The sequence below is a fragment of the Felis catus genome, chromosome B3 (genome assembly GCF_018350175.1).
Source record: "Felis catus isolate Fca126 chromosome B3, F.catus_Fca126_mat1.0, whole genome shotgun sequence".
Taxonomy (NCBI): domain Eukaryota; kingdom Metazoa; phylum Chordata; class Mammalia; order Carnivora; family Felidae; genus Felis; species Felis catus.
In genome coordinates this window covers 114,437,038-114,462,250 of record NC_058373.1, presented here as the reverse complement: position 1 = coordinate 114,462,250, position 25,213 = coordinate 114,437,038, and the positions used below count along the sequence as shown (strand labels likewise).

Here is a 25,213-nt window from a genome sequence, read left to right as displayed (position 1 = left end):
TCCCATTCTGCTCCCTGCCCCCTGGGCTGGGGCAGGGGACAGTTACTCATCTTCCAAGGAAGCTAGCTGGTCATACTAGGAGGACAGACTCTTTGGAGTGAGGGGATACACACTGCTTCTCACTCCTAGAGCTCAGGGTCTTCAGTCCTCAGGGCCTTCTGAATTTCCAGGGAGCTTGTTGAGTATGCAGACTTTCAGGCTCCATCTCCAGAATTTGATTCACAAGGTCTGGGGTGGGGCTGAGGAATCAAAATTTTTAACAAGCACCCTGGTGATTCAGATGCGGGTGGTCTCCAAACACTGGCTTAGGCACCTGCTTTCCAGGCGATGAATTGTTCGGGCCACGAAGGCACGTACGTGAGGTCACAGAGCAGGATGTACGGGGAATTACCCAGGCTTTGTTCTTTAATCCTTCCCTCTACCAAACCTGCCCTCCTTCCTGACCTGACCCACGCTGTCAGTTCTGGTCTCTGCTGTCCCAGGCAGAGGCCACCGACCTGCCTGAACTTCCCTGATCATCATCTGGGTTCTCTGTCCTAGAGAGTGTGTTGTCCTTGTCCTGGTGATGCTGTAAATCTGGACAGAAGGCTGGATTTGATTGCTTGGGCCATTTTGACAGTTGGGGGAAGGGAGTAGCCATGAGCGGCCTGGGTCCGGGCCTGGGGGGGTGCCCTTTGATGACAGGCCCCTCATGCACCCCTAGCACATCCGTGTGGGCTGGGAGCAGCTCCTCACCACCATTGCCAGGACCATCAATGAGGTGGAGAATCAGATCCTGACCCGAGATGCCAAAGGCATCAGCCAGGAGCAGATGAATGAGTTCCGAGCTTCCTTCAACCACTTTGACCGGGTGAGAGCCCCTGCACTTAGAGCAGCCCCCAACCCTTGCCCCAGGGCCCTGGAGGGCACTGCCTAGGGGATGGACGGCCATGCCGGGCCAGTTCCTGGGCAGGAAGTGCTATCAACCTGTCCTGGTGTCCTGTGAATTTCCCTGCTTTTCTGAAGCAAGAGCTCATGTAGTGGGTAGAGACAGGCTATTTGGCCCACGACACTTGCTCTTCTGCCACGAGGGGTCAACCCTTGGGAGCAAGGCTACCATGGCCTTAAGGGCAGGCCTGATGTCCCCTGGCTGTGGGGACTATCACTTGCCTCTGCCTCAGGACAGAGGAGCAGAGGCTTCCTCCCCACCGCACCCCCCACCCCACCCCACAGCCTTCGGGAGACGCTATGGGGGTGTCAGTGATGTTAAGTCATGGGTTCTCATCCTAGCTCAGGGACAGGCTGGGTTCTGTGTGGGCTGCCCCTCCCAGTGCCCTGGGGCTCCGGGGCGGCCAGAGGGGTGGAAGCATGGGGCCAGGTGCTGCCCACCACCTCTGCCTGCTTCACTGTCCTCCAGCCTCTTGGGTGAGGTGGGTGAGGCCCTCTTAGAAAGCCGGGTCTGGGCATTGGGGCTGGGGTGGGCTGGGCACCCCCACGGCTCACCGTGCTCCCCTCTGGCCTGCTTCCCGGAGCAGGGCTGTGTGTGCCAGGGAGAGGGCACCCTCTGGACCTCGTCCGTGTGTCTAACCGTGTGCACTTTTATTTCCCCTCCTCCCCTGCCCCTTCCACCCTCCACCCTCTCCGTCCGCATGCCTTTGTCCCTGTGTCTCCCCACACACACCACCCTCCACCCGGGGCATGGCCCACCCCCCTCCCCTCACGGCCTCCACCTCCCTGGCACCGCATGGCTCGCTGCCTGGCGCACGGCGGCCCCAGGATCACTCCGGCACGCTGGGTCCCGAGGAGTTCAAAGCCTGCCTCATCAGCTTGGGTTATGATATTGGCAACGACCCCCAGGTACTCGCCTCCTGCATGGAGCACGCTCAGGGGTGGCATCCGGGGCGAGAAATAACGCGTTTCTCCTTTTTCTTTTCTCTCTCTGTCTGGATCTCCCTGTCTTCCCTTTCCTGTGGGCCTCGGGGCTCGTCTTCTCCTGCTGTCCCTGCCTGGCCTGCGTCGGGCTCCTACCTCTGACCTCTGCCCTTGGTTGTCTTTCGTGGGAACCTGCTCGGGGCCCACCTTCCTCTCTCCTCGTTGCCCTCCATCCTGTGGACCAACTTTTGTACCTCCCTATTCTTTCTCCTCCCTGTGGATGTGTCTCTTCCTGTGTTCCTTTTCCCCTCCAAACCTCCCAACCGTATACCTTGACCTCCCCTCTGGTCATCTGTTCCCTGTCTTCCTGGCCCCGGGCCGGCTCTTCCTCCTCCTGCCTCTGACCCTCGCTACTGCCCCACAGAAGAAGACAGGCATGATGGACACGGATGATTTCCGCGCCTGCCTTATCTCCATGGGTTACAACATGGTAATGTAAACCCCACCCTCTGTTCTGGCGAGGGCCAGCCAGCTGGCCAGAGAAGCCAAGTCCTGGCCAGGGCAGGCTGGAGGCCCCAGGCTAGGGGCTGCTCTCCCCGGAGGGCCCTCAAGATTCTGGTCGGTGGGGAAGATGGTGCCCTGAAGTCTGGGCCCGGCCTCGTGGCCTGTGCGTGTCCCCGAGGCCTGGCCTTCTCCCCTCCGTCTCGGTGCTGGCGTTGTCTTTTGGTACTTACTGTGGAGATGGGCTTTTTCACTCCCATGGCAGATGGCGGGGCTGACCCCAAGGCCAGCAGGAAGGACTGGTAGTTTGGCCTTTCTGGCCCCGAGTTGGCTCTACTTTGTCTTTTCATGAAGCAAGAGATTTCTGTCTCTGCCCCGGTGGGGGCTCCAGCCACGCCTGCCGCCCCTTGGCCTTCACAACTTTCTCAGTGGTCTGCCCCCAAGCAGGCCTTCTGAGCAGAGCAGGGGCCTACCTGGGCGGCCGGGCAGCTCCTGAGCCATGATGCAGAGCGCAGAGCTTGTGGGCTGCCCAGGGCAGAGCAAGGGCGCAGGCTGTCTATGTGGGGAGCCCAGGAGTAAATCCCAGCTCCAGCTTGGGGACCAGGGGAACCCTGCAGGCCTGTCGTAAGGGTTAAATGAAGGAACTTCCCTGAATGCTGGGCACACAAAGTACGTCTGACACACAAAGTACGGGGTGGTGGGGAGAGCACAGGCTGTGGAGGCAGACCATCCAAGTTCAAGTCCCAACTCTACTACTTACTGGTCGTGTGACCTTGAGCAAGTCACCAAGCCCGTCCGGGCCTCGGGTTTCTCATGTGGAAGCCTGATGGAAATAATAAATGCCCGTGTCCTATGGTCGTGGTGAGGGTTAAGTGAGATGAAACGTGTGTGGTGGTTAGAGTAGCGCCTGGCGTGCAGTGGTTGTGATTACAGCTGTGACCGGCATTATCAGCATTTGCTCCCCCGGGAACCTGCAGGGGGGCGGGAAGCCTGAACCGGGTCTCCACTCCTAGATGTTGTGTCCCTGTCATGCCCTCAGGACAGCCCAGGTTAGGTCAGAGGGCCCCTGTGCCCCGCCTCTGACAGCCTCAGGCTACTCTGAGCCCCCTGGGGCTTCAGGACCATAGGAGAGATTCCCAGCGGGCTGTGGCAGAGAGGCTGACAGGCCTGGGGTTGGCTCTTCTCTCCAGGGAGAGGCAGAATTTGCCCGCATCATGAGCATTGTGGACCCCAACCGCCTGGGGGTAGTGACGTTCCAGGCCTTCATCGACTTTATGTCTCGGGAGACGGCCGACACGGACACAGCAGACCAAGTCATGGCCTCCTTCAAGATCCTGGCTGGGGACAAGGTGGGTCTGCTATGGCGTGGGCACCGTGCAGGGGCCACTCTGATCTGGAGGGGAGGCCACTTGCACCCCATAGCCTCTTCCTCCCGCTGGGGCCTCCCAGTGCTGTCCACTTCTACCCATTTCTGTAATGCCTGGGCATCTGCTAAGGTGTTAGGACACATATTAGCTTAAAGGGGTCTCCTGCCAGGGCGTGGGACTCCTTCACACTTGGGATGGAGTGATGAGTGGCAGAGGTGGGTAGAGTGGGGGTCGGGGGAGTATGTGACTGAGTGATGTAAGGGTGATGTCACCCTTACATCACTCTGGGCATAGGTGTGGAAGGTTGGAGGGGAGCAGGAGGGAAGCATGTCTCGCATTTGTCTACCCCAAGCAGCAATCCGTTTTGGTTTCCAAATTTCCCAAGTTCCCTGCCTGGCAGTGGAAAAGTGGGAGCACCAAGGGAAACTAGCAAAGCAGGGATTCTAGAGGCCAGATTTCCTTTAATCCTTCATGCCATCCTTTCCTTTCAGACGGGAAAGATTCAATTATAAAAAACGAAAGCCAATAGGGATTTATGATTTTGGAAATGCCTCAATCCATAAGGGAAAAAAGACTGAACCTATAGAGGTTCCTAAAGATCTGATTTAAGTTCAGGGACACCTTATCAGAGTCATACCTAGAGCTGGAATGACCCTCAGAAACCACCTTGTTGAAGTGACTCTGGGGCCTGGTCTCCTGACTTCTGGAGGGATCTGATCAACCCCACCCTCCTTGAAACTGGTTCCTAGGGGACTCTGGCAAGAAGTAGGGCATGGGGCTAGGGGCCCACCTTGTGGGTCAGATCCTGTGAGTGAGCCCTTCTGGAGCCTGAAGCTCCCAAGAGAAGCAGCTTCCAAGGAGGCCTGTCATGGGCAAGCAGATAACCTAGACCGGGAGCCAGGCCGGGTGGGGGCGGGGGCAGGCCCAAGACCTGCCAACGCGGTGGAGGAGACAGCAGCCGGGTGTCAAACTTGGATGCTCACTGTATTTGATGAAATGACACGACCTCCATAGAGCCCACCTTGAGTGGGTGTGGGGTCCCCTGTCTTCCACCAGAGTACCTGCTGGTGTTGATCCTGCCCATGGTTCCTGCAGACTAGAGTGGTACATGAAATTACAGGTGCAGTTCCCACTTGGAATTAGCTTGGAAGCCGGCCAAAGTCGGTGTTGAAATGGCAAACAGGAGATTTTAAATGCCTGTGTATTTCGTGGTGTATATGTATGCCTGTGTATGCATAATAAACACACGTGTATACTTGGTGTACACGTGGATATGTGTGCACACACATGCCTGCGTATCCAGAAGCGGGAGGGCGGGGCACTTCCTGCCGCCCTGAGTGAGGGTCCCGGCCGCCCCGCCCGCTCTCTCTGCAGAACTACATCACGGTGGACGAGCTGCGCCGAGAGCTGCCGCCGGATCAGGCAGAGTACTGCATCGCCCGGATGGCCCCCTACACCGGCCCCGACGCCGTGCCCGGTGCTCTGGACTACATGTCCTTCTCCACGGCGCTGTACGGCGAGAGCGACCTCTAACCCGCCGGCCCCCGCCAGCGCCCTCGCCCTGCCCGCTGTGCGCCACCCCCCCCCCCCCGCGCCCCCGCTGCTCCCCCGCCCGCCACCCCAGCCCGGGTTTGGTCTCCTCGCGCAGCCTCGAACCCTCGAACCGGGCGAGCCGGGACCCACGTGGCGTCGAGCCGCCCTGCCCGCAAAGTGACAGTTTACAAAATTATTTTCTGCAAAAAAAAGAAAAAAAAAAGTTACATTAAAAAAAGGAAAAACAAAAAACAAAAAAAAACACCAAAAAACCACATATTTTATTATAGAAAAAGTATTTTTTTCTCCACCAGACTTCAATGGAAAAGAGGAAAAATTAACTGTTTGCACCGAAATGTTTTGTTTTGTTGTGACATAGGAAAATAACCAAGCACAATGTTATATTCCATACTTTTTATCGATTTTTTTTTCCTCTCTGTATCATCTGCTGTATTCATTTCGCCAATCTCATGTCCACCTTGATGTGGGGGTGGGGGTGGGGGTGGGGGGATCTTGTCAAAAGGCACATTGGTGCATGTGTGTTTGCTAGCTCACTTGTCCATGAGAATATTTTATGATATTAAAGAAAATCTTTTGAAATGGCTGTTTTCTAAGGGAGAGAATTTATGTGGCTTGTCTTCTCGTTTTTAAGTCCAGAAGTGTGGTTAGGTTCTTTATCAGCACACACTATTTTCCCTTTAATTTTAATACTGCCTATTAAAAATGGTCAGAACAAGATCGGAGAGTGTGGACAACTTTGGTATTGCTTGTCACACACCATATTAAAGCGACAGCGTTCCCATGACCGCTTTTTGCTTGCTCCTTGCTTACTGTTTTCCAGAAGTGCGTATGTGGGGTCAAGGATGATGGGGGCCACCTGTACCCAACCTTAATATGTTTCTGACCTTGGCATAGTCAATCCAAGAGTTGGACTCTTTACTGAAAGAGCCACCCAGGCGACCCCCTTTATTTTAAAAGGTGGTTTCCTCGGAAGGCTCCTGTGAGTTGAGAATAAGGTCACAGATGTGACCCATTAAAGGAAGGGGCCGTTTAATGATAAGTCCTACCTTTGTTTTCTGTGGCATGAAACAGCTCTGTGACATCTCTGTGCCCCCCTTCCTTGTATCTTTGCTACAAGGGAACGCACTGAGGTCTCAATAACCCTTCCCACCCCTTGCTATTCAAAATGTTCCACAGACAACAGCTGTCCAGCATCACCTGGGAGCTTGCTCGAAATACAGAGTCCCAGGCCCCACCCCAGACTTTCAGACTCAGAATCTGCATTTTTTTTAATGTTTATTTATTTTTGAAAGAGAGTACAAACAGGAGAGGGGCAGAGAGAGAGGGAGACACAGAATCCCAAGCAGGCTCCCGGCTCTGAGCTGTCAGCACAGATCCCAATGTGGGGCTCGAACCCACGAACTGTGAGATCATGACCTGAGCCAAAGTCGGACGCTTAACTGACTGAGCCATGCAGGCACCCCATAATCTGCATTTTAACAAGATCCCCAGGGGATCTGTGTGCACTGCTCTGGCTTCTGTAGTTTTTTCTCCTTACCTGTCTCTCCTCCCTGAGGCTTTTACTTCAAGTACAGGGAGTAAAGACAATTAGTGATCATACCAGTAATAGTGCAGTAGACTGCCATTTCCCAAATGGGTAAACTGCACTATAGTTCCCTTATCTGTTAAGTGGGAATAATAGTGCTTTTGGAAAGCCATCGCGGTAACACATAGAGCTCCAAGAATATTAGAACATTTTGGAATACTCACTTCCCAGGGTAAGAGGCAAGAAGGCCATTCAGAAGGAAGGACCTGGGGTAGAGGTTGGCATTTGCTTTGGGAAACATTCCTGTCAGTGTTACCACTGGCTGGTAAAAAGTCCAGAAAATGTTTAGCCGTCGGTCTGCTGTGGGTATAGCTGCACGGGGAGAGCCGTGGAACAAAGCCAGAGGCTGGTCTCTGAAGGTCAGAGTCCTTTGAGAGAGGCCAATATATAAGATGGCTTCTTTTAGCTATTTATACGCAAGTCTAACCAAGGGTACAGTGGGACAGGAGTTGAAGAGAAGGGGAAATCGTTCCAACCAGAAAGTTTCCTAAACCTGGGGTGCAAGCACTTTACCATACCACAGTTTCCAGAGGTACAATCAGTCAACCTTTTCACTGCTTTGTTTAAAAAAGAAATTGTGTAAGAGTCCTTTCAATGCAAGTATGCTTACTGAGTTATTCCACATCCTTTAGAGAAATTCCCTTATTTGACCTTTTCAATATTCAAGCATGCTTGTATGTGGGCAAATGACTATAGTTACTTTAATGTTCAATCTGTTAAAGAGATAAAAATTTTAAAACCTGTTTCTTAAGCTTTTTAGGTCACCACACTTGTCTTAATATATTGACAATATGATTTTTTCTGTAAAAGTAAAAACACTCTTGCTTGTCCTAATCATTCATACATCTTAAGTTAACCACCCACAAACAACCCCGTTTAAATTTCCCAAAATAATTAAGTTCCTTTAAATATTTTAAACATATTTACAAATTTTCATTCTTTCCAATACATCAGACTCCCACCAAGGCAAATTCAAATTGAAGCAGCAAAGTCTTAGCACAAAGCAGTTGAAGTATTATAAATGTAAATCAAGTTCTCTGGAGCAGTGCAAAGCTGTTTACTAACAATTCTCTCACACCTCCAAAATTAAAATCATGCATCTAATTTCAATTACACATTCCAGATGAAAATCCCAAAGCAGATAGGTGCTGGGCTCTCTTATGTGTTCAAACTCCTTAGATTAAGCCACAGGTTGTCACGAGTATAAAACTGTGTAACCCCCCCCCCCCCCTCCAGAATCTTAATACTGAGAGTCTGACTTACTTCATCCATTTACTTATTTCTACATAGGTGATTTTAAGTTCCCCTGTGGCTCATTGCTGGGTTTTCGGGTCACAGGTTCAGAATTGTGACATCTGTCATGTGGCGATTCCAAACCAGGACACAAGATGAAGTGCTCACCCACTTCTAGATTTCACCCAAGGCACCGGTGAACTCATGGCCTTGACTCCAATAGTCAAGGGCTGTTTGCTGTGCCCCGAGCCCATGCCCCTCACCTGCTGGTCATCTCTTATGTTTCACCCTTTGCCAATTTTCATTGTAAACAATTCCAGCTTACTTGCAATGATAGGGTAGGTGGAATTTTCTGTCCTGATGCAGGTGGCAGTTGGTTGTTCCTGCATCCTTGGGATGAGCTCATTGACTCTCTTGCCTATGTAGAGCATGCGTTTCTCTTGTGTTTTTATCTGCCTCTGTCCATACATTTGGAGGGACTTTGGTGACAGCCTGATGAAGGCCAGTCTACGAAAATAGCTCCTCTCTCTCTGGCCTGTCACGCGTTTGGTTGAGATCCTGTGACCATTCCAAGTCCCAGGCCTGTCTCAGGAATCTGCTGTGTCCTCCATCACTGGACCAACTCACAACTGTCCCCTGGACCCAGGACAAATGCTCAAAGGGTACAGTCAGTGTGGTGAGTGAGTTACCACAACTGAGAACAGTTAAGATTTCCTTAGGTTGGAAGGGGATCAGAGGCTCTGCCAGTACCTTGGCCTGTGCCAGGTAGTGTTGCTCAGTATGGAGGGTGCCCAAGGGTGGCGTGTGTGGTGAGGGGTGCCTCTGAGTCGTCCCACCTAAACCCAGCCTTAGACTAGGGTCTGCCTTCCTGTCACTGAGGGAAGGAATACAACCTCTTTTGACATCAGTGCCTTTCAAAGGAGACACGTGGGCTCAGGTGTGCCCTCCTACTCCCCAGCTAGGTAAATAACCTCCCCAAATGGCGTCAATAATGCCACTTACCTTTTGTGCCTGGCACACGATAGGCATTTAATAGGTGATAGTATAGTTTTTTTTTTTTAAAAATTAGCTGTGCTTTGTTATGCTATTTTAAAAATTCTTGAGGCAAAAGGCCTGGTTCTAGAAAAATACCATTAAGGGGAGTCCTCTTCCGGTCTTTGAGCTCTGTGGTGGGCTTAATAATAGTCCCCAGGAGACGTCCCCGTCCTAATCCCTGGAACGTGTGATTACGCCACTGCACAGGGCAGATGGCACTTTGCAGATGTATTGAAGGATATTGAGATGGGGAGAATATTCTGGATTATCTGGGTGGGCCTTCATCAAGAGGTAGGGACGGTGAAGGTAGAGATTGGAGTGCTGTAGAGCCATAAACTGAGGGATGTGGATGGCTAGTAGAAGCTGGAACAGACAAGGAAATGGATTCTCCCCTAGAACCTCCAGAAGAAACGCGGCCCTGCTACTGACTTTGTATTTCTGATCTCCAGAACTATATAGGCTTACCTTGCTTTATGGCACCTCACAGATACCGTGTTTTGTACAGGTTGAAATTTTTTGGCAGCCGGGAGTCGAGCAAGTCTCTTGGCGCCATTTTTCCAACAGCATTTGCCAACTTCGTGTCTCTGTGTCAATAAAGTATTTTAAAATTAAGGCACACGCATCTTTTTTTTTTTTTTGACATAATGCTATCGCACGCTTAATAGGCTGCAGTATAGTGTAAACATACATTTATATGCAGTGGAGAACCAAAAAATTCATTTGATTTGCTTTATTGTGATACTTGCTTAATTGTGGTGGTCTGGAACCAAACCTGCAATATCTCTGAGGTAGATGCCTGTATAAGATAATAAACTCGTGTTGTTTGAAGCCACTATGTTTGTGGTAATTTGTTACAGCAGTAGTAGGAAACTCACACCTGCTCCATTGTTCAGGCCTCACGGGAGCCTGGTTGCCTCCCTGACGCCAGGGGCCCATGTTATAGGCTTGAGGCTCTGGAGAAACCTCTCCTGCTTCAAAAGCTTGAGTTTGCAATGTTGGCCCCTGGGAGGCTGCCACAGCTGTTGGACCAGAGCCCCTCACCCTAAAAACACTAGTCCACAGAGGAGGGAGATGGAAGCTACAAAACCCTGAAACCCCAAAAGGGCCGGAATGGCCGGGCCCACAGGAGGTGGGTGGACTGGTTAGCGGCCCTGGGCTGAGGGGGTGAGGGCTGCAGGCAGGACACAGTCTAGGACACTGAGTTGTCTGGGAAAATTAGGAGCTGAAGCTTCATCTCAGTTTCGTTCTCTGAGGATCGGAATTAACGGAGATGTCCCCTTGTCCGTCCAGAATTTCCCAGGGAGCCCTCCCAGGCTCTACTCACTGCAAAATTCTTTTTAGTTCTAGATTTAGAGCCAGTGGTGAAAGCAGCATTTCAGGAAGAAAGGGAGGAGCCACTCCTCTTCCAAGGTAATAGCAGGAGGGGTGGCTGAGAGACGTCCAAGGAAGCTTCAGTGGGCCTCAGTGACGAGCTAAATGTGGGATGAAGGGCAAAGATGTCCATGGAATGTTAGTGTTAGAGAACCGAAGAGGTCACAAAGTCCACCCTTTTCATCTGACAGAGGAGAAGATTACAGCCTGAGAGCATTGGCTTGCTCGAGGTCACAGGGGTAGGTTGAGGCAGAGCTAGGGTGAGAACCCAGGTCTCCTGACCCATAGCCCGGTGCCCTGTGCAGAACAGCCAAGTTTGGAGCCAAGGTGCGTGGGAGGAGAGAGAGGCGGGAAGAAAAAGAGAGAGAGGGCTCTTTTGTTTCCGCACACAATCAGCATGAGATAATTAGATGTGATAACTTGTTACCCAACCTCGAATCATTTGTGGATGAGAATCAGGAGCTGCTGGGTGATCTAACGATTAGGACACTTGCCTGCAAGAGTCACGAAACCCAACCTACGCTGGTAAAGCCAGAAGGGTCGTTTCACTGACTTGGATAAATGAAGTGTCCAGAGGTAATGCTGTCTTCCCAGGTGCCTGAGGCAGGGGCGCACCAAGGCCAGCAGGACGCGGTTTCCCTGGATTGACTCCATTCTCAAACGGGCTCTCCTTCTGAGGTGGCAAAATGGCCAGGGGCTCCCGTGTCACCACCTCGCAACTTCAAGTCTAGCGAAGAGACGCCCCCGAGAAGAGAATGACATCCCCCGGAGGTAGGTCACATGTTGGCCTCAGCCAGGGCAATGAGATTTGCTCACCGGCTTCGGCCTGGCCTGGGTGCTCAGCCTAGATTGGAGGGCGCAGCCCTACCCAGGCCACCTGGACTCAGAGTGGGCGTGTCAGGACTCTACCGCAAGCAACAGGAAAGGCTCTGCTTCCCCGCAAAACTCGCGTAAGGAGTGGGTTCTCCCGGTGCTGATGCTGGCCAGCCAGCGTGACATCATCCACGGAAGTGGGAAGGAAGGGGTTCCCACCCCAGATCAGGGGCTGGAGGCAGGGGGCACTGGGGTCAGCACGACGGCCAAAGGCAAAGGCAGCCTCTAGCAGCTGCTGGCACTGCCCCGCCCATACCCAGCAAACTTCCACCTATGGTTCTTGCATCTCTGTGCCTGGGGACCTTCCCCCCAGAACCGCAGAAGGAGACTCGGCCTGAGGATGAGGCAGGCTACCGGGAAGTAGCTACTAGGAAGAGTGAATACCAGCTCCCTTACCCCTTGGATGGGTTGATTGTGACGCACGGGTTTTGCAACTTTCACAGCGTTTCTCCACTGAGTCCCGCTGCCCACGGAGCTCACAGCGCAAACAGCCATCTAGAGGCTGCTTTGGGAATAACCCAAATAAACAGCCCATTCTCAGGGAGTGCCTGGAGTGTGGCTTCACCTGGGAGCCCCGGTTTAGACCCGAGATGAGCATCAAGGGGGTCCCACGCCCAGTCCGAATACGGTTCTAGAACGCTTGGACCTGCTTTGGAGAATCCATCCCTGCTGCCACGTCGAGAAGGGAACACCAAGCATGCAGGGAGGGACTGCCGCCTCCCCCAGGGCTGCCTGCGTATTTCTTCATGTGCAGCCAGCGGCTGGCAGGGTGAGAAAGAGCCTTCTGTGTGCCTGCAGAGGGCTGTGGGATCCTGGTGGCCAGGCATGTGGACACTCAGAAAGCTATCACTGGGCACCTGTGGGAGACCCCAGGTTTAGAAGCAAAATTCCCCTTTTATAATTCAAGGCAATGGGAAAGCAGTTCTTTATGCCAAACTTGTCTCTCCAGGTTATATTTTAGGGCACACCTATGCACTAAGCGCTGCCTGGAGTAGAGTGGATGTTAAGTAATGCAAAGAACCCCAATTCCCCATTAAGGCTTCCACCCTCCCACACTACTATCTGAAGATGCTTTTTGAGAAAGCAGGTCTTAAAACGAGCTAGGTGGATGTTGCCCTCCAGTGGCCAAGTGTGTCTTTACAGCGTTTCACAGATGAGAGCCGCTGAGGGCGATACCAAAGCTCTCACCCTGACAGCCTCCCCTGTTTTTGTTTTTCCTGCTCCCAACGTGTATCAACTCAGTAATTGCTGGGATGGCGAGGGGCCTTGATCTGTGCCACAGAGGGACAGCAGATGCAACCAGGAACACTTAGCAGGAAAAAAAAATAGCTAACATTTGTTTGACCACTTATTTTGTGCTAGCCCAAGTCTTAAGCAATTTACATGCATATAATCTAATCTCCACACATACTATTCTTATCCCTTTAAAAACCAGGAAATCAAGGCATAGACATTTTAAGTTAGTTACAGAACTGGGATTTGAACCCAGGTCTCTCTAATCCCCAGAAGCAATGTTTCATTCGCCTTACTAGTGGTTCTCAAACTCGGCTGTGCTCAGGAATCATTTGGGAAGTTTGTCAAAGAGTGCAGGGCTCTGTCCCCTGAGAACATGGTGGAGTAGGTCTAAGAGGAGCAAAGGGAACTGGGGATCTGTCCCTAGGATGTTCTAGGTAGAATCCAGTAAGTAATCCAAGCAGGTTCACGGGCCACACTTTGGGAAGCACCAACGTAAGACCTCATCATTGTCTGGAGAAGATTCTGTCTGGATATAAAAAAGAACTAATAGTCATAGATATGGAGTCGATTAATGTCCACAGGCCAACCATTGTGCCAGGTGGTTTTATATACACAGCCTCAGTTCCCTTCCTTGAGTAAGTCTTGGAGATCAATGTCCCCAACGTGCAGATAAGGATGCCTCCAAGAGAGAACCGGCCCTCCTCTCCCTGCTCTCTTCTACTTGGGGAATCCGTCCATTTGGCATTCCGCCACCGGTTGACGGTGCATCTCCCAGGACGCCGCTCCAGAATAGGCCATTTCTGCAGAGGGACTATTCTGAACTGAAGGCGACTGAGAAGCAAAAGCAGATACAAGAAAGGCTCCTTGGGGCGCCTGGGTGGCGCAGTCGGTTAAGCGTCCGACTTCAGCCAGGTCACGATCTCGTGGTCCGTGAGTTCGAGCCCTGCATCAGGCTCTGGGCTGATGGCTCCGAGCCTGGAGCCTGTTTCCGATTCTGTGTCTCCCTCTCTCTCTGCCCCTCCCCCGTTCATGCTCTGTCTCTCTCCCAAAAATAAAATAAACGTTGAAAAAAAAAATTAAAAAAAAAAAAAAAAGAAAGGCTCCTTGTCCTCCTCCTATCTGCCTGAGTGTGAGTGTCCCCTTCTTCCCTCTCTCCTAGGAAAGACAGAAGTTAGTCACCGGAGAGAACTCTATATACCCTTATCTTCCGGCACGTGGCACCAAAGAAACCTATATAACAAACCTGGCTGGGACCAGCCCTTGTTTAACATACTTCTCCTCATTTGCCTTCCCACAACTTGCTGCCCTAGAAACTGAAAGCTCTTTTTCTGTGTTTTGTTGCTTCTCTAAATATGTATTGTTCTTCAGTCAAGATGCTGTATAAGGTCAAGTTCTAACCACCTTCTTTTTTTATGTTTATTTATTTATTTATTTATTTACTGAAAGAGAGAGAGAGAGAGAGAGAGAGAGAGAGAGAATACCAGCAGGAAAAGGCAGAGAGAGGGAGAGAGAATCCCAAGCAGGCTCCACACTGTCATCACATTCCCATGTGGGGCTCAATCCCACAAACCTTGAGATCATGACCTGAGCTGAAACCATGAGTTGGACCCTCAAATGACTGAGCCACCCAGGCGCCCCTCCATCCTTCTGAGTTATTCAACTCTGAGTGCTCCCATGTGTATGTGGGAGGACTGTGTTAATAAACTTGTTTGTTTTCCCCTTGTTGATCTGTCTTTTTTCATCAGAACTCCAGCCTTTGTCATTAACTTACATTTACTTGACTTGGTACTTCAAAGAGAAAGTATAACTTGGTATATTAAAAAGTTAATAAAGATTAAAAATGATCTCAATTTTCTTTATCTACTTTTTAAAGCATTAAGTGAATTTCTTCTGTGTTGAGGCCTTTTCTCTGAGGTACAACGATCGTTATTTCAGATTTGTGATTTTCACAGAGAAATATGGATTGAATCATTAATCATCCATCTGATTTAAGGAAGATCTACCATTTAAAACAGACAAATACCAGGGTGCCTGGGTGGCTCAGTCGGTTAAGCGTCCGACTTCAGCTCAGGTCATGATCTCATGGTTCATGGGTTCGAGCCCTGCATCAGGCTCTGTGCTGACAGCTCAGAGCCTGGAGCCTGCTTCGGATTCTGTGTCTCCCTCTCTCTGCCCCTCCCCTGCTCGTGTGCTCTGTCTCTCAAAAATAAACATTTAAAAAAATAAAATAGACAATCTGAATCATTCCAGAAGATCTATCATTTGTTAACTTTTTTTCCCAACTTTGTGAAGTATATGTTAATTTTTTAAAATTTTTTTTTCAACGTTTATTTATTTTTGGGGGGGGGGGACAGAGAGAGACAGAGCATGAACGGGGGAAGGGCAGAGAGAGTAATTTTTTTTTCAACGTTTATTTATTTTTTGGGGGGGGACAGAGAGAGACAGAGCATGAACGGGGGAAGGGCAGAGAGAGAGGGAGACACAGAATCAGAAACAGGCTCCAGGCTCTGAGCCATCAGCCCAGAGCCCGACGCGGGGCTCGAACTCACAGACCGCGAGATCGTGACCTGGCTGAAGTCGGACGCTTAACCGACTGCGCCACCCAGGCGCCCCTAATTTTTTTTTTTTTTTAAGAATCTGAGTCCAAATACCCGTGGAAACAAAACCCAGAAGAAAATTTTTGTTCTAATATTACATTTGCTATTATAGGAGTAGTTCTACATAAAGCGGAAAATACTTCTGAAATCAGTCTTTTGTTAGTCTAATATGCAGAGCCATGAACCTGAGATGGGTAGAGGAAAAAAAGTTGTTGTTTTTTTCCCCTCCCCTACACCCCCATGGAAATTAGGCACCTTGATGTTGGTGGGGACTTTTGCATTGTCTGGCAAGGGGCCCAGAGTAAGGGCAGGTAGTATTTTTGAGCTGAAATGCCCCATCCGGCATCTGGAATAGTTAATCCCTGGGACAGGCCCCATGGTGGGGGGGAGGGGGTGCGGAGATGAGGCACTGTAACAGGCCACTTGGGAGCCAAGTCCTGGTTGCTGGGGGGCTGCTTTTCACGAAGCCCTCAGAATGCTCTGAAACCAGGACAAACCCCTGCAAGGAAGAGGTCCTGTGAGGTAAGCTGAGCAAGCACAGGGGCAGGCAAGGCTGGAAAGCAGAGGGGCGGGGAGGAGGGAGGCCAGCTTGTTCAGAGTTCGGGCCCCACCACTGCTGCTCCTGGCCACCAGCTTCCAAATAAACCCCTGTTCTTCAGTCCTGGACTCAGGGTCTGTTTTTGAGGGAGAACTCCAACCAAGCCAGTGGCCCTCCCCGGGCCCAGGGTCCCTGCTAGGACACGGTTACCATCTTGCCGTCTAGCAAACAAATAGAGCTCTGGTTTGCAGCATTTGCTGATCTCGGTGGCATAAGCACTCCCCCGCCGTGGCCGATTTCCGTCTACTAAGTTGATGGCCCGGACCGCAAGGTGGAGAGGAGGTGCCCGCTGCTGGCTCTCGGGGGCGGGAGGTGGGGGGCGTGAGCCTTCTCTGCACAGCACTGCCCCTGTAACACCTGCCATGCTCTACTGTGTCTGTTCCTGCTCCTTGCCCCCTCTGTGGTGTCCTGTCATCTCAGCACTTGACAGAGCGTCTGCTCGTCATGGGTACAAATATTTGTTGAGCCCATGGGAATAGCAAAGCCACAATGGTAGTAGAGGTGAGAACTGGTGCCAGGATGTGTGTCCGGGCAGAGGGAAGGGGACCCTTAGGCCTGGGAGAGCCAAAGGCTCTTCTGGCCGAGATTTGAGTGTCCAAGCATAAGCTTTGAACCCACCAGGCCTGGCAGGGAGCAATTGAACACACAGGGGACATCAGGAAATGAAGCCCAACTGGGGGGTAAGGGGCTCGTGTAGGAGGTGCCAGGTCTTTGGGGTGCAGGTGGCTGCAGCATAGAGGAGGAGAAAGGAGAGGCGTCCTTCGGTCTCTGGGGGACAGCGACCCTGGTTTGATCTGCGATCCCACTGGCTCTTCCCAGCCCCCAAGGCTGGAACCCAGACAGGCCTTGCCAGTGGCCCCTTCTGTCACCAGCCGTTTTGAACATGGAGCCCTGACCTGGCCATCCTACTAGTCAGTCCCGGTCTGACAAGAGAACTTGCAATTAATGTCTTTCGCCAAACTGCCACCTTTGGGATCTCCTTCTGGGGCCTGCGGTGGGCAGAGAAGCAGGGGGTAAGCTTGGTCAGTAAAGACCCAGTGGGGCTGGGAAGGCAACAGGAAACCCACAATTAAAGCCTGGGAGGATGGGCGGTGGAGACAGGTCAAGGAGGCCAAGCTCACTGAGCTGTGGCAGAATCAGGTGAGCTGGGAGCCATGAAGCAGGGCTTCTGGAAACTTCTGAGCCTGGAGCTGACTACTAAGGATTGAAACAGAGCAGATGACAATGACCTACCTCTCCTGGAGAATTAACCAGGGCCTGAGGACAGAAATGACAAACTGGCTTTGGCCTTGCCCCTCTCACTTTATCTAGAAGGCAGGAGACTAGGACAACATAATGGGAAGCACAGGGGCCCAGCAAACCTGGGCCCTGAATCCTGTCTCTGCTGCTTACTGCCTTTGTGACCCGGGGAAAGTTATTTCACCTGAGTCTCGCTTCTCCTCTGTGATGGAAGGCTCCTGGGGTTGTGTGCTCCCGCAGGCTAACTGACCAACATGTGCCGGCAATATAGTTAGGGCTCAATAAATGATACTGGATTTCATTGACTCTAACATTCATCAATTTTTTTCAATTTTATTAAGACATTATTGAATGCCACCAATTGTAAGAGGCATCTTTTGGGGGAGAATCCTTTTACAATGTGTACGTGTATCTTATACACTTTTTAAATTTGTCAGTCATGCCACAATCAAAAAATAAAGTCATATTTATTTATTTATGTTGCGAGTGGGGGAGGGGCAGAGGGAGAGGGAGAGAGAGAATTCCAAGCAAGCTCCACGCTATCAGCACAGATCCTGACGTGGGGCTTGAACCCATGAGCTGTGAGATCATGACCTGAGCTGAAATCAAGAGTCAGACGCTTAACCCAGGTGCCTCTACAGTCGTTACCATCTTACGCTCTTCTAAGAAAGAAAACAAAGCTGCCAAATGAACTGACCTGCCATCAATTGTAGGTTTGAAACCCAGACTTCGAAGATAATAAAAAACGAAACAACTGTGCATCTTAGCGTTGATGAAATGTTGTAGTTCTTTTTTTCTTCTCAGTTGTGGTTTTTATGCTTCTGGACTTTTTTGCCTCTGGAATATTGTAGGGTGCAGTAACCCCTCACCGAGCAACCCCCCCACCCCCGCCCCCGTCCCACCTGCCCCCAGCTGGGCTGAAGAAGTAGTTTCCAGTCCTTTCCCCTCTCATCCATTTGCATATGCTGTGCCCTCCCACGGCTTGTGCTTGGGGCCTGGGGTCCGTGTGTGGTTTCCGGCTGCTGTGAATGTCCGTCTTGACATCTGTTTCAAGGGGCCCGGGAAGTCAAGGTCTGCAGTGGCTCACACTGTCCAGTGTTTTCTGTCCTCCTGGGGCTGTGGATGTTGGCCCACATGGGTCTCCCATCTTTTGGGAGGCTGACAGGCCTGTCTGATTTCTCCCAGCTACTGCATGCAGAAGTTTAGCATACATTGAGACAGGCCACAGGCTCCCTTGAGCCTCAGCCCTGATGGTTTGTGCCCCAGGGCTGATTAAGGCATGTGGTGCTCTCTGGGCCCGACTCCGCTCAGAAACATGCCATGATTTGGCTTTCCCTTCAGTTCTGTCCTGATATTTTCTTCTAATACCCAACTCATGACTTGACTTCCCTTTCGCTACACGCTTAAGGTAAGGCTGACGGCTATGAATCAAAACTCTGTTTCCGAAAATTTTTTGTGTTTTCGAGGTATCTTGGCTAAATGGTTGGTGGTTTTGCTTTTTGTTTTTGTTTTTGTTTTTTGCCCTGTATGAAAGCTATGTCTGCATTTCAAAACCTATTGGCCAGTTCATGGAGCTCCTCAGTGCATTCTGAAGCCCTAACTGTGGCCCTGGATGCTCAGACACCTACAAAAGTGGATTTCTTTGGAAAAAGTATGGTAGCTTTAAAAAAAAAAAAATGCTTATTTAATTTTGAGAGATTGAACGTGAGCAGGGGAAGGGCAGAAAGACAGGGGGACAGAGGATTCAGAGCAGACTCTGCCCTGAGGATCCAAAGAGGGGTCTGCTGACCTCAGTGAAACCCACGTGGGGCTCTAACTCACGGACCATGAGATCAGGACCTGAGTTGAAGTCCTGTGCTCGACCAAGTGAGCCACCCAGGTGCTCCAAGCTTTTTTTTTTTTTTTTTTTAATTGAAGCATATGAGTGTTGGAATTAGATGGGTGCTTCCTGGTGTTTTGCTGTTATTAATGAGGCTGCCGAGGAAACCCCTGAACATTATCTTGGTACCCGTGAATGTGGATGTGTCTGTAAGTTTCATTACCAGTAATGGGATTGCTGCATTGATGAGTATGTGCTTTTATAATTCGATAGACTGAAAATTACCTCTCATTTACGTTCCCACCTTAATGCTTGAGAGATCCCATTTGTTTAAAGACGAGCTTAAGATAATCTAATAGGATAAAAGCTGCATAACTAATTTGATATAAGAAGTGCTAGGGATTATCATCAATTAAATGTCAGCGTATTTGTGTGTGTGTGTATACACATACCTAGTCTTTTCATTGCCTAAGGTTTATAAATTGTGTGTCTGGTACTTTAAAAAAAAAAAACAAACTACTTGATTGAGGTCTGATTGATAAACAGAAAGCCGTGGATATTTAACGTATACAAATTGATGTGCTTGTGTCCGGTACATTTGAAGTCTCTCCGTCCCTGGAAATCATTCAATTAATGTATGTGCGGGCCAAAATATTAGACATCAATGTTGTCACGGCGCTTTTAAAATGAGAAAAATCAAGTCCGGCTGGGAGACTCTTGACGCAATCCTTCTTTGGGCCAGCAGATGGCGCCTGTGCTCCCCAGTGGCCACCCCACTTTGAGACTGGACTTTAATATAGTAACCAGATGTTGCCCTGAACATGTAATTTTCAAACCTCCTATCCCACCACAAGGAAAACCTCGGAGGATTTTCTTCTGGGAAGAGCAATTAGCCTAACCTCTTAGGAGGAGAAATTGCATCCCCGAGCTTAACTGGGAAAGTAAAATATCCTCCCTAAGCGGTCTTGGGGGGGGGGGGCGGGTTGAGAGAAACCGCCAAAGGCCTTTGGGATGGAGGGTGTGCCGGCGAAGGCTGGGAACTGCAGGACTGGGGTGAGGGCTCAGGGTGGGTAGTGCCTCGGGTCTGAGGATATCAGTCCCCAGCCTGTCAGCCTCTGGGTTTAGGTTGGAGGGTGACGGAGACACTGAGGAGTGGCAGGATTACTTGGGGGTAGGTGAAGAAGGTGCCTCTCATCTGAGTCAGGTGCAGATCTATGGGGACCAGGCCAGCGCAGGAGACCTCATTATGCCACCCCCCACGCCACCCCCACCCCCCATCTATCTACAGTGAGCAAATGTCCCTGGGGATGCAACTATACAAGGCGGGTCTGGGCCTGCCTTCACAGAGCCTATAGTTTGGGGTGGGAGCAGAGCAGTCTTTCGTGGGGTCTCCTCCAGGTCAGTGGACCCCAGGTCAGCTGCTTTAGACTCTGGACACTCTGAGTTTGGAGAGAAGATTGCAGGGAGTGATCTGAACTGGAGGGGATGGCCTAGAAAGACCCACATAGCAGGCAGAGAGCTAGCTACAAGGGATCAGTGGGGGTGAGTGGGGAGCTTGGAGCTGGCGGTGGGGGATGGGTGCTTTTTACCACAAGGCTGTTCCATAATTAGAACCAAAGGAAGCATCCACACGGCCAAGATTGTGTGACCTTGGGCGAATACTTAGCCTCTCTATACTTCAGTCTCCTCATCCATAAAATGGGAACAATATTCATACCAACCCCATAGGGTTACTAAAAGGGTTAAACCTAAAATAATGCTCGTAAAGCACAGTCCCTGGCACCTAATAAGGTCTCAAAAGGTTGTTGTCACTATCATTTATCATCATCATCGTTATCAGTTGTCATCTGCTGGGAGAGGAAGGATGGATGGGAAAAGGTAGGACATGGATGGGCATGGAGAGGACAAGTCATGGCGTGGGGAGGGCAGAGCAAGCTGGAGCGTGAGGAAACAGTGGGAGCAAAGGCCAAGAGGTGGAAATGTCAAGTGACCAACGTAAACAATTTAGCGATGAGTTCGGTGTCTTTCTGTGGATGGGGGTGGGGGGAGAATAGTGCCGTACAATCGTGGAGCAGTCTTCCTGAGGGATTTGGGGCAAGGGTTTTACGCGGAAACAGAGCATGATTGGCTCCAAGGCCGGGGATTCCCTTAAAGGCTAGCAGGCCGTATTTCCCTAGGGTCAGTAAAGGAGCCACCGAGCGAGCGAGTGCAGAGTTGGAGGACTGTGATTGGTGTATATCCGGTTTCCTGATAGTGACGCATTTCCTGTTAATTGCAGCCTGACTTGGGTTTAGATCTGTGATGTGGGCCAGGCCACTGGGGTGGCCTCTATTTTGTGGGTCCCGATATATGAATTGCCTTTATCAGAAGGTAATATTCTAAGTCCTGGCTACTCAAAGTGGAGCCCGAGGACCAGCAGCGACACCTGGAGCTTGTTAGCAATGCACACTCTTGGGCCCCAGCCCAGGCCTTCTGATTCCGAATGTTCTGCTTAGCAAGCCATGCAGGTGATTTGTTTGCATGTTGGCATCTGTGAGGCACCCTCTCAGCCACCACTCGTGGGCAGAACCCGTTTGGTGGGGCACGTCTCTGGAGAGACAGGTTGGGACCAATCAGTACACTTCCCCCTGAGTACCCCCACATGCAACTTGTTAATTAGGATTCAATATCTGTAGTGGCTTTTTCCCCCCTTTGGGGTAAAACTTATATACCATGAAATGTACACAGTAACTGTCCCTTTGAGTTTTGACAAATGCATCTACTGATGAAACCAGACTCCAATCAAGACATAAAACATTACCAGCAACCAGTGAGTTCCCCCATGCCTCTTCCCAATCAATCCCAGCCCCGGCCCCCAAGAGGCAACTGCCCTTTCTTTCGCACCACCGATTATTTTGCCAGCTTTAAAATATTTTTTTAAGTTTATTTCTTTGAGAGAGAGAGAGAGAAGAGGGGAGGGGCAGAGAGAAAGGGAGAGAGAGAGAATCCCAAGCAGGCTTCACACTGTTGGTGTGGAGCCCCATGCTGGGCTCGATCTCACAAATCGTGAGATCACGATCTGAGCCCAGATCAAGAATCGCACGCTTAACGGAATGAGCCACCCGGGCGCCCCTGTTTCGCCGGCTTTAGAACCACGTATAAGTAGAATCACACGAGAGGTCTCCTTGGCAGCCCTTTCTTTCATCAGCATAATGTTGTTGATACATTCATGATGCCACGTGTGTCTGTGATATGTCCCTTTTCATCGTGAAATCATATTCTGTTCGGTAGGGGTGCCACAGTCTGTTTTGGGGTTATTATGAGTACGGTTGCTAGGAACGTTCCCGTACAAGTCTTTTTGCGAACATATGGCTTCATTTCTCTTGGTTACATACCTAGGAAGTGGAATTGCTAGGTTATAGACGAGGTATATGTTTTGTTTTCAAAGAAACCACTAGACCTTTTCCGGAGTGGTTGTACCACTTTATACCTTTACCAACAATGTATGAATGTTCCAGTGAACATTCTCGTCAGCATTTGGCTCTGTCAGGCTTTTTGATTTTCACCGTTGTGGTGAGCGTAGAAAGGTATCTCACTGTGGTTTTATTTTGCACTTCCTAATGATGACTAATAGTGATGACTAATAATGACTAATGGTGTTGACTATCTCCTTTTATATGCTTATTGGCCATTCACATATCTTCTTTTGAAATCTTTTGTCTAAATCTTTTGCCTATTTGAAAATGGGGTTATTTGTCTTTTCATTACTGAGTTATTACTTCTATATCCTGGATACTAGTCCCTTGTCAGATGTGTTTTGCAAATATTTTCTGTGAGTAGATTTTTACAGGAATCCCAGGTACTGGCTTTGGCCCCAGGTGGGGGTTGTGTGGGTATGGGGCTGGAACTTGAGTGGACCGCTGACTTTGGGGGTGTATGTTGTATGGGGCTACGGGCCCCTCCCTCACAGGGCAAGTGTGAAGGGATAATGAGACAACAGCACAGGTAAAAGTCCTTTGTAAAGTATAACGAGATAAGCAAGGGCTTACCACTGACACTTTACAACCACAACAGAAGGAGGGACCGTTTTGCTGGGCCAGCAGCGCAGTCTCTCTTGGGAGCAGGAGACAGGAGAGAAAAAGCCACCCTTTGGCTGGAAATGGCCTCTCTTGTTAAGATCCGAGTGGTTATAGTGGAGTGCCTAGAACACAGTACAAGTTTGGTGTCACATCTAGGCTCAAATCCACGTTCTGCCAGATACTATCTGTGTGCTCTTGTGCAAGCCCTCATGTCATCAGGAAACTGGAAATAACACCTACCTCAGCCCGGTCGTTGTGAGGATTCAAACAGCTTTTTCCTCTTGGTGTTATTATTATTATTTGTAGAACGTGGTGCGAAGAGGGCTGCGGATGTCGTGCAGTCCTCACAATGACTCTTTGATGTAGGCTGTATCACCTTAATCTTTGGTTTTAGGCAGTTGCTGGTTGCTCCGAAGATGCTCCTGGAGTCTGTGGGAGGCTGCCTTGAAGCTGTGCTCGCTTGAGTCCCGTCTGGGGCATATAGCTCTATGCGCCTGTGCCACAGGAAGGCACCAGAGGGCGCTCGCGTCCCCACTCTGGGCCCATGCTGAGACAGAGATGGGAGGTCCCCAGCCCCAAACTCAGCTTCCCACTGCTGCCCTGCTCTGTCTTCAGACTGATCTCTGTGGTGTTTTCTGGGATGGAGTGTAGTCTCCAGAAGGTCCCTATTTGGGGATATGGGGCTAACTAGCCCAAGGGGCCCTGCACCGGAAGGCCAAGGAGGGCAGTATTGATCTCTGTCCCCTGAAAGGGTTCCTTGCGGCAGGTGGCTCATGCAAGGCCAGAGGGCACAAGGGAGGGAGCCAGGCTGTTTGAGCAGCTTTCTGTGTGCCCTCCCCCCACCCTTCACACCCCCTGTTACCTCCCTGGACCACATGTCCCACACCCCCACATGCACCCATTGGAGGTAGGGATACAACTCATGGCTAGGCAGGGCTGTGCCTGACCAGGCATGACTCTGGGTGGAGGAGTATCTGGCACTTGTTCTCCAGAGATTCTTGGGCTCCCACCTGCCTCTTGCTTACTTCAGTCTCCCCCAGAGAGTTGACTGGGGGTGGGGAGTCCCTCTGTGTGCCCGTCAATGCACAGAATTGTCCTTGACTTTCCCTTTGGGTTTCATGGAAGGTGTTGGGAGGTAGGCTCATAGACCCCTAGGGGCCCCTCCCTCCAGCTCTAAGATACACAGCCTCTCATTAGAGCAACAGCCTTACCCTCGCCCCCTTTCTCACACATTATCTTTATTCCTGGCTCCATCTAGCCTCCCCCACCCCCAGTCCAGAGCCCAAGTGGGGCCTTACCCCAGAAGGAGGGGCCGTCGGCTCTCCTTGGCCATGGCAGTGAGCCACTTCCATGCCAGCTTGAACCCACCCCCTTAGGCAAACAGGCCAGGGCACTGACCCCAGGCCCAGCGGCCAGTGGACAGGGTGGCTATCCCGGCCAGGCCTACCTGCCTGTGCAGGGCAGCGGTGAGGGCCTCTCAGCCACCCACCCCCACCTACACCTCAGGCAGGGCCAATGGGTCTCTTGCTCCTCTATTCCTCCCAGAAGGGGTGGGCAGGTCGATACCTGGCCCAGGGTCCTCTTAAGCAATTGAGCTCTCAGTGGCCCGTTGATGATTGACCAGGCCAGCCGGATACTTGGTCATCGAATGTGCATGTGTCTGGCAGGCAGAGGCCCTGGGGCCTCCAGAGCCCCTTGTTCTGGAGACTTGCTGTCTAGGGAGGGAGACCTGGGGGGTATTCACGGTGAGCCAGCCTGCCACTGGGCCACCCAGTTTCTCCGAAGCCACATTCCTTCCTCTCTCCCAGAGGCCATGTGACAGCAGCAACTGCTCTTCCCTCCGGCTGAGCCGTTAACCATCCAGCTGCTGGTTTACTAGTTTACTCTCCACTTCTGATGCATTGGTCCCCTCCCTCCCTCATCCACTCATTCACCTGCCCACTTGCTCACCCACTGGGGGCTGTGGGACAAGTGGACCCACTTCTCCACTTATCCCCAGGCCTGTCCACTTGCTTATCCACTCCCTCCCTCATCCGGTGAATGAACACCTCAGGTGCCAGGCCAGTGCCCGGAATAGCCAGCAAGGAAGTGCTAAGTGGTCAAGGGCAGGGCCTTCGGGGCCAGAGGGACCAGATGTGAATCCTGATTGTATTGTTTCCTAGACGCGTGACTACGGGCACATTCTCAACATTTTTTTTTTTTTTTACTCTCAAACTTCTTTTCTTTTTTAAAAAATTTATACATAGAGAGAGCACATGCATGAGTGGAGGAAAGGGGCAAAAGGAGAGAGAGAGAA

General features: G+C 50.9%; 1 protein-coding gene and 2 long non-coding RNA genes across 9 annotated transcripts in view; 1 reads left to right on the top strand and 2 right to left on the bottom strand.

Moving 5' to 3' along the window:
* The window catches only part of ACTN1 (actinin alpha 1), a 95,190-nt gene extending 89,682 nt beyond the window's left edge, over positions 1 to 5,508 (top strand). For 3 of the 7 annotated variants that reach the window (XM_003987769.6, XM_045060118.1, XM_019833196.3), the window contains exons 18-22: positions 704 to 850; positions 1,756 to 1,836; positions 2,276 to 2,341; positions 3,543 to 3,701; positions 5,094 to 5,508. In XM_003987769.6, coding sequence (XP_003987818.1) covers positions 704 to 850; positions 1,756 to 1,836; positions 2,276 to 2,341; positions 3,543 to 3,701; positions 5,094 to 5,252 — 612 coding nt within the window. In that variant the 3' untranslated portion in view covers positions 5,253 to 5,508. The remainder of the gene's footprint in view (positions 1 to 703; positions 851 to 1,755; positions 1,837 to 2,275; positions 2,342 to 3,542; positions 3,702 to 5,093) is intronic. The other 4 variants (XM_003987768.5, XM_045060120.1, XM_003987767.6 and 1 more) reach the window with 2 other exon arrangements.
* A 3,645-nt stretch (positions 5,509 to 9,153) lies between these two features.
* LOC123386124 lies at positions 9,154 to 13,562 on the bottom strand. The gene is made up of 2 exons (XR_006599731.1): positions 11,314 to 13,562; positions 9,154 to 11,224 (listed from the first exon to the last, which is right to left on the bottom strand). It is a non-coding gene; the product is annotated as an uncharacterized LOC123386124 (long non-coding RNA).
* Positions 13,563 to 21,879: 8,317 nt separating this feature from the next.
* On the bottom strand, positions 21,880 to 24,863 carry LOC123386346. The gene is made up of 3 exons (XR_006600132.1): positions 23,158 to 24,863; positions 22,888 to 23,039; positions 21,880 to 22,233 (listed from the first exon to the last, which is right to left on the bottom strand). It is a non-coding gene; the product is annotated as an uncharacterized LOC123386346 (long non-coding RNA).
* Between the last annotated feature and the right edge of the window lie 350 nt (positions 24,864 to 25,213).